This window comes from Carcharodon carcharias, chromosome 4, assembly GCF_017639515.1.
Source record: "Carcharodon carcharias isolate sCarCar2 chromosome 4, sCarCar2.pri, whole genome shotgun sequence".
Taxonomy (NCBI): Eukaryota; Metazoa; Chordata; class Chondrichthyes; order Lamniformes; family Lamnidae; genus Carcharodon; species Carcharodon carcharias.
Genome location: NC_054470.1, coordinates 177,652,709 through 177,665,268, shown reverse-complemented (window position 1 = coordinate 177,665,268; position 12,560 = coordinate 177,652,709). Strand labels below are relative to the sequence as shown.

The window sequence follows — 12,560 nt, the reverse complement described above, 5'->3', positions numbered from 1 at the left end:
AGACTGCAACCTAGAGAAATTGCATTGCACAGCCCAAACAGTAATTTTAATTTATAAAACACTCTCAAAATGATTACACTCTCAGTGATACAACTTTTCTATTCTTGATACTACATTTATTTTAAAGCTTGTGTGCCAGTGAAGCAGACCAATTTAGGTAAAGGCATGCACACACTTTTCACTTAATGGATTTAAAATGTTATACATTTAACATAGTAAAAGGCCTGTGATATGATTCTCACTGGCAGTAATCATGGCAGGGCTATCTATACTTTAAATAAACTAAACAACCCACTGTATTGATAGGCAGGACACATGGCTTCTGATATCTTTCCCCATCATTTTTCAATACTAATTGTTGGGTTTGGAAAGCAAACTGGTTGGAGGGAAATAAAGATTTGCATTCAAATAGCATCACACATGACATCTCAAAGTGCATTGCAGCAATTAAAGTACCTTTGAAGTTTTGTCATTAATATAGCAAACGTGTCATCCAATTTGCGCAAGCAAACACTGTGATAATAACCATATCATCAATTCTAGTGATGTTTGGTGTGGGATAAATATCATTTCAAAATACTACAAAATGGTTCTGACTTCACACTGTCACTAATTTAGTCATGGGAATGCACTATTAGAGACATCAGCACCACTAATGGGTTAATGTGGCAAGCATATTAAGTCAGGGGCATGGATACTATAACCAAGCTGGCAAATAATCATGACACTCCAGATTATGTAAACGAACCATTATCTCCTATACTAACTGCGGTCATAGGTCGTACACTAATTGGGGTTAATAGCTACAACACACGAAGATGCTACACAGCCCAAGAATTTGCTAAACCGTGGGTGATACGAGCCTGCTGCTCCATAAGAGCCATGAACAACTGCAGTCTGTCCGAAAAATGAGCGCAAAATCCAATAACAGTTGATTTGCATGAATTTGTTCAAGGAATGGGTCAACACTGAATCACTTAGAGCCATTTTACAGCCTTAGAGGGATTCAGTGTTGACGCATTCATTGAACCCCAATGTAGTGGCTAAACTAAAAGAAAGAACTGGTTAAAATATCAAAGAATACAGGAGTGCTGATCAATTTTACTAGGCTGTTAAAAGCAGAACCACGACTACAATTGCAAATGAAAGCTCACATCAGCATCTTAGCCATGGTCCCAAAGGGCTATAGGCATCTCGCTCCATTAGAGGGAGACAATTCGTTGGCAACTCAGAGCTTGAGGGGCACCACTCCACAAGCTTGAGGCAAGGAAAGGATCCAGGGCTGCCATGAACTACCACAGCCAGTAAGGGGACTGAACCCACGCCAATTGGTATTACTCAGCACAAAAACAGAATTACCTGGAAAAACTCAGCAGGTCTGGCAGCATCGGCGGAGAAGAAAAGAGTTGACGTTTCGAGGACTCGAAACGTTAACTCTTTTCTTCTCCGCCGATGCTGCCAGACCTGCTGAGTTTTTCCAGGTAATTCTGTTTTTGTTTTGGATTTCCAGCATCCGCAGTTTTTTTGTTTTTATCTATTGGTATTACTCAGCATTACACTCTAGCCATCCAGCCAACTGACCAACTGAGAGCTTATACAAAACCTTAACTTTAACTTCATTTGCTATTATTCCTTTGAATTTGAACAACACTTTAGTTTAAAAAGTACCTGTGGTTGCTCTTCTAGTTTTACAATACCTACATCAAATTTAGACGCAAAATTTAGATGCACACTATGAAGTTGCGCCAATCATTTGCAGGCAATATCTTTGACTTACTTGCTAATCGTTCTCTTCATCACCCAGTTACAAGGATTCAGAAACTCTTGAGGCAGAATTTTACACCGCTGGGATTTTACAGTCTTGCCGCAGTCAATGGACTTTTGAATGGTTCACTGCAATGTACAGCCCTGCCTCTGCCATGGCAGGGCTGTGAAATTCTGCCCTTAGTGTGACACCATTGCCCATTTTAGATCATTTTTACTGAGTTGTTTATATTTATTTCATTGAAAGCGTCCATGCATTCCACCATGTCGGTTATAGCAATTATGGGGCAACAATGATCAATGGTCAGGATTTCCCGGTCGGCGAGCAGGGAGGCGGGGCCCGCTCACCGACGCATAAAATGACACGGGGTGACGTCAGGCGGAACTCCCGATATCACCGCGCCCCATTTCAATATTCAGGTGGGCGGGGGCTCAGCCAAATCAGCTGTGCACCCGCCGACCTGTCAATAGCCAACTGAGACCATTGACGTAGTAATTAACAGAATTAGTGGACCTGCCCGTCCAACCTTAAGGTTGGTGGGCAGGCCAGGAGCCCTGGTGGGCTTTGGAAAAAGCATAAAACCTCATCCATGGGCGGGATGAGGTTTCATGTAGGTTTTTAAAAATTTAATAAAAGTGTGACATGTCCCAACTCATGCGACACATCAGGCGACATGTCAGGGAAATTTTTTTTTCTGTTTTTAACATTTTTTAATGTGGAGTCGATCTCCCTGAGGCAGCACTATTGGCTCAGGGAATTCCCCCCCACCCCACCTGCACAGGGAGTGCTTCCTTGCGGACGTCACGCTGGGTGGGCCTTAATTGGCCCACCCACGTAAAATGGCAGCATGCCCCCCATTGGGGGCGCTGATCGGAGGCGTGTTTCCACGTGCCCGCTCTTGAACATCCCCCCCCACCCACGACGGGGGGAAAATTCTGCCCAATGAGTTTTTAACCTTAGCTGCAATGGCACAATTAAAGATTAGTAGATATGGATACCATTGCACAATGTTGATCAAGTTCCATGCACCGCTTATTTAATAACATACTTCATCACCATCATTGCACTCAATCCAGCAAAGTTCTGTATTTTCAGGTCTGATCAAAATAACTACATTATTCTTACAAAAGAAAAATGCTCCCAAAGTTGGAAATCTGAAATAAAAACAAATAATGGAAATGCTTGACAGGTAACATCTGTGAAGAGAGAAATAAAGTTAATTAAAGTTTTGGGTGAATGACTTTTTATCATAACCAGATTACTCAGCAAAAATGATTCTCACTTGTCAGTGTTTGATAATCTTTAAATGCCTATTTTCAACCTCACCCATCCAACAAGAGACTGACTGGGAGAAATGTTGGTTATGCACCCTGTCCAATTTTACTCTCCAATGGATAGGGAGTAATATTCGGCAGGGTGTGAAATCCATTCCATCAGATCCCATGGACTTTCTGCCTGCAAGTTAGATTAAAACTATCCTCAGTATTTGTAAGACATACATTGAACAGATGATGCTGTTGCCATTGTTATATATACATTTGGATCAGGATGCTTCATGGATGTTAGCTGTTTTGCGGGGAGAATAAATATTAAGTAATACACAGGGGCTGGCCTTCTATGTCTGGGATCTCACCTAATTGGGTCCTTATCCTTAAGGTGACTCGAGCAAATGGGGCTGAACTTTCAATTTCCCATTTGCTTCTAGTTTCTTCCGTAGTGACATACATAGTAATTTGAGGGTGTCATCTTGCATAAGGACTCAAAACTGCTTAGTATCTTCCAACATTAGGTGCAGTTTACATCACTTTGACTAACCTATACCCCAAAGACACTTCATCCAGATATCAGTGGGCTTCATCACATCATGCTGATAAGGAAAGTTGGATTCATCTCTGCAATTTTAGGATACTTAACATCAATCCTTTTTGAAATTAATTTTAAAAGGATTGTTTCTATCTATAAGATATTGTAACTATTCAGTAACTAAATTGCCCACGTGATATATTTTAACACCACCATAAAGGAATGAATCAACTGCCAAATAAAACAACTTTATTAGCATGACAAAGATTGGAAAACAAGTAGGAACTATTACAAGTATATGGCTTCAACATACAATTTACCATACATTAATCTTTCCTCATGTAACAGTAAAAGTATTTAACAGCAAGGTGTGGTTTGTTACTGAATCTCTTATATATAATGGTTTTCCATGCCCATTAAAGAGGCAAATCACTCTGCACAGCAGGAGTTTTGACAATGCCTTCATTTCCAAAAAGTGCCTTCACCGCATTAATAATAAATTAACAGCATACTTATGCTGAAACTTAAGTTCTCCTGTTTTACATTGGCCCAGAAGTCACTGGTGCAGGGCACAGTACAGTGAAATTGATGTTTTAATGCACCCATCAGCACATTTATCTTTGCACTGCAAAGTGCTGTAAGTGAGAGCTGATAAGTAGGTTATCAGGGCATTAAGGACCTCTTCAGCATCAGGTCCAATGCTTTATCTGCGTAACCACTGAAATCAAAGGATGGAGAAAGGCTAATAAAATGCTAACTTTTATTATTAAAGGATGTTATGCTTCAGTTATACGGATCATTGGTGAGACTGCATCTCGAATACTATGTGCAGTTTTATTAAAGGAAGAATGTAAATGTGTTGGAGTCAGTTCAAAGGAGGCTTACTAGATTGATACCTGGAATGAATGGGTTGTCTTATGAGAATAGGCAGTCTGGGCTTGTTTCCACTGGAGCTTAGAAGAGTGAGAAGAGTAAAGTATATAAGATGCTGAATGGTATTGACAAGGTGGACATGGAAAGGATGAGTCCAGAATTAAGGGGCACTGTTTTAAAATTAGGGGACCCCTTATAGTACAGAGATGAGGAGATTTTGTTTTTCTCTCAGAGGGTTGTGCAACTTTGGAACTCTCTGGCTCAGAAGGCAGTGGAAGCGGGGTCACTAAATATTTTTAAGGCAGAGACAGATTTTTGTTAGGCAAGGGAATCAAAGGTTATCTGGGGTAGCTGGCAATGTAGAACTTGGAACACAAACAGATCAGTTATGGTCTTATTGAATGGTGAAGCAGGGTTAAGGGGCCGAATGGCCGACTTCTGCATCAATTTCGTATGTTCATATGCTCATAAAGGAACAGAGTGAATGATATAGAAACTAATAGGGTGAATTAACATCAAATCAGCTACAGAAAGAACAATAAAGAGAGGGAAGGAAGAAAGTGGGTTAAGAGAGAGAGGAAACAGAAAGGGAAAGTGAGAAAAAAAATTACAAGATTAAAAATCTTTAGGAACAATTTACTACTTTCAGGAGTGAGACTCCAACCCACAATTTCACTTTCTGTTTCTGGGCCTCCATAGTTCAGTTCCATGTCAGGACCACAAATCATGTCATTACAACATGAATTGCCAGTTCTAAATGGCTGTTATGAGATTTATATGTATTAATGGTGTAAGTCCAGCAATTCTAGGATATGCAACAAGAAAGCTCACAGCGAGAAGGTAATTAGTGTGGTTATGGTGAAGTCAATGGCAAATCACCCAGGAGGATCGGAAACCATGGTCTATCTCTTCTTCACCACAAACTGCTGGGGTTTTTTAAACACTAATAATGGTGGCCATCATTAACTCCTCATTGTATTTCTGGCAATTTCTGGGCTATTACATTTAGTAAAGGAAAAATAATATCTTTCTCTGCTATGAAATTAAGAATGTTTATTTAAACCACCAGCAAAGTTATTCCTGGTCTCTGCAGCTCCTTATCTTTTTTTTTAAATCAAGGAACTTGGCTTTTCATTGTAGTTGAAAGATAAGTTTGTGCATTTAATAAGATAACGTTAGTTCCCCCAGTCTGCTATCATCAATGGTCAAGTAGCAACAGAAGTCACAGCAGCTATTGTCACAATAGTCACAACTGCCTAGGATAGTGTAATTATAGATTTGTAAAAATAGCTTTCCATCAGCTTGGCAGGCATCAGCCTCTTTAGGAGAATACTTCCCTTCTTTGCTTCTCTTGTGATACCCAATTAAGAAGTGCTTCAGCAATAATGATGGCTGTATGTATTTCTCTGAGGCAGAAACTATGTATTCATGCTGTGCCATGATTACCACAGCAATGGATCCACATGCTACCAGTTTTGTTTGGCACTTTGGTATATTTGTCTATTATTTTTCACAATGGCTGGGGAAGGTAAAATAGTAGGCCTGGTAGGCCTGATTCAACTGTCAAAATGCAGTCAAAATGTGGAGTTTCCTGTGACAAGATTACAATGTAATACTGTCAAAATTTCAATGAGGTACAAGACTGCAATGTGTTACCGTTACAGGTTCAATGAGGTACAAGATTGCAATGTGATACTGTTACAGGTTTCATGGGGAACAAGACTGCAATGTGCTATGTCAGAGCTTTCATGGGGAATAAGACTGCAATGTGATACTATTACAGGTTCTATGGGGAACAAGACTGCAATGTGATACTGTTACAAATTCTATGGGGAACAAAGACTGCAATGCGATGCTGTTACAGGTTCAATGGTGTACAAGACTGCAAGGTGATACTGTTACAGGTTCTATGGGGAACAAAACTGCAATGCAAAACTGTTACAGGTTCAATGGTGTACAAGAGTGCAATGTGATACTGTTACAGGTTCAATGGGGTGCAAGGCTGCAATGTGATACTGTTACAGGTACAATGGAGTACAAGGCTGCAATGTGATACTGTTACAGGTACAATGGAGTACAAGGCTGCAATGTGATATGGTTACAGATTCAATGGGAAACAAGACTGCAATGTGATATGGTTACAGGTTCAACGGTGCACAAGACTGTAATGCGATACTGTTACAGGTTCAATGGGGTACACGACTACAAAATGATACTGCTACAGGTTCTATGGGGAACAAGACTGCAATGCATTACTGTTACAGGTTCAATGGTGTACAAGACTGCAATGTGATACTGTTACAGGTTCAATGGTGTACTAGACTGCAATGTGATACTGTTACAGGTTCAATGGTATACAAGACTGCCATGTGAAACCGTTACAGGTTCTATGGGGAACAAGACTGCAAAATGATACTATAACATGTTCTATGGGGAACAAGTCTGCCCTCTGATCCTGTTGCATGATAAACAAAGATAGAAGGAAGGATAGGAAGAAAGAACTTGCATTGATACAGTGACATACCAAATTACTACACAGTCAATGAGTTAATGTATTTAAAGCATTGTTACTGTTGCAATATAAGAAAACACTGCAACAACTTTGCACACAGCAATATCCTGCAAAAGTAATGAGACAAAAATTGTCAGTTAATATATTTTGATGAGATTGGTTGAGGGGCAAATACTAGCACTCCATCAGTGCTGAGACACTTAAAAATATCCAGATAGAACGCTGCGTTCTAGACTTCATAATGTATGAATACATTTGTTGATCTTTTACGGCATAATTATATTTTTTGACAAGGGATGCAATTATCGTTTGGCAAACTCTTTTCCCATTTGTTTACGCACACAACCGAAAGGTGTGAATTACATCTAATTATTTTACTGCATCATTCACACCTAACATTACCATGGAAAAAATGCCATGTGACTTTTCTGTGCCCCATCTCTTTTTATAAAGAGAATGGCTTGCCAAACCATTTTCATCAAGTCAATGCTCTTCTCAAATTTTGGCTGTGGAATATAGAGTTCTGCAGGTGATAATGGAAGAGAGAGAGCAAGCAATGATGAAAAGTCAGAAAATATAAGAGTTAAGGCTGACAGTTAGACAAAATTAAACTGGCAAGAGAAAAGCAATCAGCTGAAAGGCAATTGTGAGGAAAATACATATGCAGCTGGCAGCGAACAACATCAGCAGGGAGGGGTTAAGGCTTTCACAGTAGTGTTGACAAATGTTTTCAACTGGAATATAGTCTGCAAAATGCCATAAGCACAACATCTGTATTCTACAATTTTTTAAAGGATCTGGACATAATGTTTTAATCAGCTAAGCAGACGATTTGACTGAGTTACAGTAGCCCATTCAGTGAGTGATAGCGCCCTCCAGCTATGACAGCAGAAAGAGAACTCTTTTTACCTTTCAAAACTGAAAAAGCACATCTTCAGCTCCTCATACTTTTTTAAAATGTGCAATTAGCCAGTTAAAACGTGCCACCCTTTGTCCACTTTGTATACATACATTGTCTGACACCTACTCTGCTTGCTTGATTTCTCTGCTTTTGTGCCCCTAAAGCTTCTTACTCTCTCCCCTCTCTTCCTGAGGCTGTGTGTTTGTTGCAGGACTGTATCTCTGTACCTCCTTTTGAAACTTTAATATTTCTGGTTAGTCTTCAGCAGAGCTCAGTTCAAACAGAGAACCACTACCTCAAAGCACTTCTCTCACATTTTAACTGAGTCAATCTCTGATGGAGAGCCACCAGAAATAGTTCACCTTCCTTATATATAAAGGTGTGATTACCATACCATCCCAGAGAAGCAGCTCCTGCTACCGACAGTGCCCTACCAGTTTAAAAAAGCTTTATGTTTAAGTGGTTTTGACAAGCCTGTCTGATTTGGTCTGACTCTGTGTATGTCTCTCTGCCTTTGTGTGGGCAATTATGATTTTGTGTCGCTTTCTCTCTGTTTTATCTCTGTCACTTTTCACCTGCTTTCCCGTGTGTATATGACAGTATATGAGGTGTATATGTATGTACATGAGGTATATTTTTAAGTCACTGACTTACCGTTCTATTTGCACATCTCTCTCTCTCTGAGATCTCTGCATTGTGGGAGGTTTTTTTGTGTGTGAGAGATCTGCCTATGTGTGAGATTTCTCTGTATGGGATCTGCATTTGTGTAGGTGTGCATCTGGATGCTATCTCACTCTGTAAGTTGTCTGTGGAATTTATAGACGTTTCTGCTTTTTCTCCTCCTGCCCTGTCTTTGTGCTCTCTTTCCCCTTCTCTCTTCCTGTGCCCTTTCTCTCTGTGTGTAGGTGTCCTCTCTCTGCCCGTGCTCATTCTCACTCTCTGTATGCTTCAGTGCAGATCCTCTCTCTTAATTTGTGTCCATCTCTGTCCACTCCCCCATCACCGCGTACCATCCCCATCCACACCCCACACCCACATCTGTCGTCTCCCGGTGTAGATACACTCTCTATCTGTTCTCACCCCCTCCCCTCCCTCCAGCGCCTTTAACTCATTGCCCTGACAGTGACAACCTATACACTCTTAATTAAGAATCGTCAACTCATAGATTGTCTTAGTTTCTCCCCTATTTTCTCTCTCTCTCTCTCTCTCCAGAACACCAGTGGATGGAATTCATTTCGGTAAATCTCGGGGGTGCATTACATTTCTCTATTCCTTCCCCTTCCCTGTTGCTGTTCCCTCCTCCAGTTCGCGACACACACACAAATATTTCTCCTTTCTTTAAAAAAAAGCGGAAAAATGCCCCCATGCTTCTGTCCTCTCATGGGCTGAGGAAGGAGCCTTACCGATCTGGTTCTGATTTATAAATACCTGCACTTCACATTTGTATCTCTCACTCTTGAAGTTATATAATGTCTATTGTTGTAAACATGCGAATTCATTGTGAAAAAAAAAGTTGTGACAGATCGCTTGACTTCGGCCGATTTGAAGCAGAGAGTTCTCCATACATTTTTAATCTGCCACTTCATAAATTTCTTCAAGAACTGATTATAATGTCGAGAGCGATGAGATCCGCGCCCCCGTCTGTTAGCAGCCTGGGTATTTCCTTTTTTTAAAATAAACTGAAACCCTCTGCCCGTCTGTATGGAGAGGCTACAGGAAGTTTCTCTGTTGTCGCACGGACACCCACACGGACAACATTCGCCATCTCAACCAGCGAATAGTCTCAGGGAAACTCGAGGCACAATTCAGTTAACACCCAAAGCAAAGCCTCCAGACCCCCCAGCCGCTACAAACAGCTTGCGGCTCTGTTCTTTCTCTACTTAAGAGAGCGGCCGGTTCTGCACATTCTAAAATTCTACATATGCTAACTACTTTATATAAATATATGCACAATGTAATCAAATGTTATGTATGTCTTAAAAGTTACACTTACGTATTAAAAGGTTATATCCGTATTAAAATAGCACATATATATATACTGAAAATTCAAATGATGCATTAAAATGTTACATATATATAAAGTTGCACAAATGTATTCAAATTGCGTGTATATAAAATGACAAAGTGTATTCAAAGATGTACTAAATTGTTATACACACTAACATTACATAAAAGTGTATTAGTCAGCTACAAAGTTAATCTGTTACAAAGTTACGGATAAGTTGCATATTAAACGTGACATAAAATGGCATAGCTATGCATTAAAAATCTGCCTGTCTATGTATGTTAGAGAAAGCTCGCAAACTGCCCCCAGCTCCCCCTGCCCTCAGATTCCGTGCCAGTAACAGCCGCCTGATCGCTCGCAATGAACCTCCTGCAGCACTTGTTAGAAAGTGAAGGTGATCCCTTGTTGAACAGTAGCAAACCAACACAACCACCCCCACCACCCCCCACGCCCCCCCCCCCAAAAAAAAACCCTTACCTTCGCTTCTCCCAGGTCCTGATAATCATCGTAATAGTCTTGGCTCGGTTCGTAAGCGGAGTCCCTTTGCAGCAAGGCGGTGTAAATCAGAAAGAGAGCGATCTTCAGAATGAGCATCTTTGTGCTGGGATACAACATAAGGCGGCGTTTCAAGCGGCCGTCCACTGCAATAATAATAATCCTCGGATCCCTTGCCTTTTCCTTACGGATCAAGGTAGAAAGGAAGGGGGGTCGGCGGGTAGTGAGAATAAACCCCCCCTCCCCCAAAAAAAGAGAGGTACTTAAGGTTTCGCAGGTTCTAAAACCGCACGATACGTGATGCTTCCCTGGACGGTGGCGCTAGCTGGATCGTTAGTTTCAGCGGAAAGTGACACTTCTTTGTAGGAAAATAAAGTTTATCCACGTGTTGCCTGAATAAACGGAGCTTTCACTGAGGGAACATCGGCGATCGGGTGAAAAAGCACTTCTGGCTGGTGGGTGTCAGAGAGCCAAGGAGGGAGGTATGGCATGTTTAAATGTGCAGACAGCTCGGAGTTCTCCTCAACCTTTAACTGTAGCTCAATCCCGACACAGACGAGGGTTGGATTTGATCCCCCGCTACACTATTTATATAAGGAGTTTGGCAGGGAATACGAGAGAGGGAGAGAGAGAGAGAGAGAGGGACACGTGCACATTTGAGCTGTACACGACCAGGAAACAGGTCTGACAATCCCCACGTGGCTACAAAAATAATATAAAATGCACATGTCAACTTCTGGCCTGTATCTTCCCCCAGTCTGAAGCTTTGACAGGTCCCTCCAGGTTGCACGGGGGTGCTGGGGCTTATTATTTTTCACTAGTTGTGGCAACTTGGAGTTATCAGCTCCAATGCACACTGAGCACCATCAGAATAATTCTCCTGCTCTTTAAAGCACTGACCATAAAAGAGGGGCCTTGCATTTATATAGCACCTCTCATCACGTCAGGATATCCCAAAGAGCCTTGCAGCCAATAATGTACTTCTAAAAGTGTAGTCACTGTTGTAAATGTGGAAAAGGGGAGGCAGGGGGTGCTGTCAATTTGCACACAGCAAGCTCCCACAAACAGCAATGAACAACTTCCAGGTCAGGGAATTAAGATTTGGCTGCCTGAGAGTGCGGTGCAGGCAGGTTCAATCAAGGTATTCAAGAGGGAGTCAGATGGCCATTTGGAAATAAACAATCTGCAGGGTTATGGGGAGAATGCAAGAGAATGGCACAAGGTGAAATGATCATTTAGAAAGCCAGTGCAGATGCGATGGGCCAAATAGCCTCCTTCTGCACAGTAACAATTCTGCGATGAAATAATGAGCAGATCAGCGATTAGTGATGGTGGCTGTGGGAGAGAGAGCTCCATTACTCTTCCTCCAAACAGTGCCCTGGGATCTTGTACATCCACCTGAAATAGCAGGTTAAAGGTCTCATCTGAAGGAGGGCACCTCGGACAGTGAAGTACTCCATTAGTATGGTAGTCAGCCTAGTACAGAGTGAGCCTAGATTACGTGTGCCTGTTCTTTGGGTAAAAATCTGCAATATAGGGTGACTCAGCAAGACTGAGATTTCTGAATATCCTTAACTGAGCTGGTATAGTCTTTAACATGCAATAATAAAAAGAAACATTCTTTGGATGTGGGAATCAATGGGAGAGAAGAACATTTATTGTCCATCCCCTAGATGCCCTGAGAGTGATTCAGTATTACGCCTCAGAGGGCAGTTAAGTTGATCACACTGGTATGGAAGTCACATGCAGACAAGACCTGGGATGGATGTCTGGTTTCCACCCCAAAGGGGTGTTAATTAGGCTTTCACAGCAATTCAACAGCTTCATTGGTCGCTCTTAATGACACCAGCTTTTTATTTCCAGATTTATTTTTAAAATCAGGACTAATCTTTGAAATCATGACGTATTGTAGAATGACAGACAATTTTCATCTCTGTATTCTGAATAGCCCTTTGGATAGCAGCATGCCCTACAGTATAGCTCATGCTTTCTGGTGGTGTTCTGGCTGTGTGCTGCATTTCATGGAATCATCCAGCACAGGGTGAGGCCATCGTGCCTGTACTAGCTCTTTGAAATAACCTTTCAATAAATGCCCAGCCCTTTCTCTATCTCCAGAGACCTGTATATGTTTCTTTTTAAAATAGACATCCAATTCCATTTTGAAAGTTACCATTGAATTGAATTCGGGCTTATCGATCTGTTAAGT

At 41.3% G+C, this 12,560-nt stretch overlaps 1 protein-coding gene across 2 annotated transcripts in view; it reads right to left on the bottom strand.

Moving 5' to 3' along the window:
* Window positions 1–10,955, bottom strand: part of vegfc (vascular endothelial growth factor c) — a 227,758-nt gene extending 216,803 nt beyond the window's left edge. Inside the window, exon 1 of one of the 2 annotated variants that reach the window (XM_041185274.1) lies at window positions 10,337–10,955. In XM_041185274.1, the coding sequence (XP_041041208.1) occupies window positions 10,337–10,474 (138 nt within the window). In that variant the 5' untranslated portion in view covers window positions 10,475–10,955. The remainder of the gene's footprint in view (window positions 1–10,336) is intronic. The other variant, XM_041185276.1, reaches the window with a different exon arrangement.
* Window positions 10,956–12,560: the final 1,605 nt, after the last annotated feature.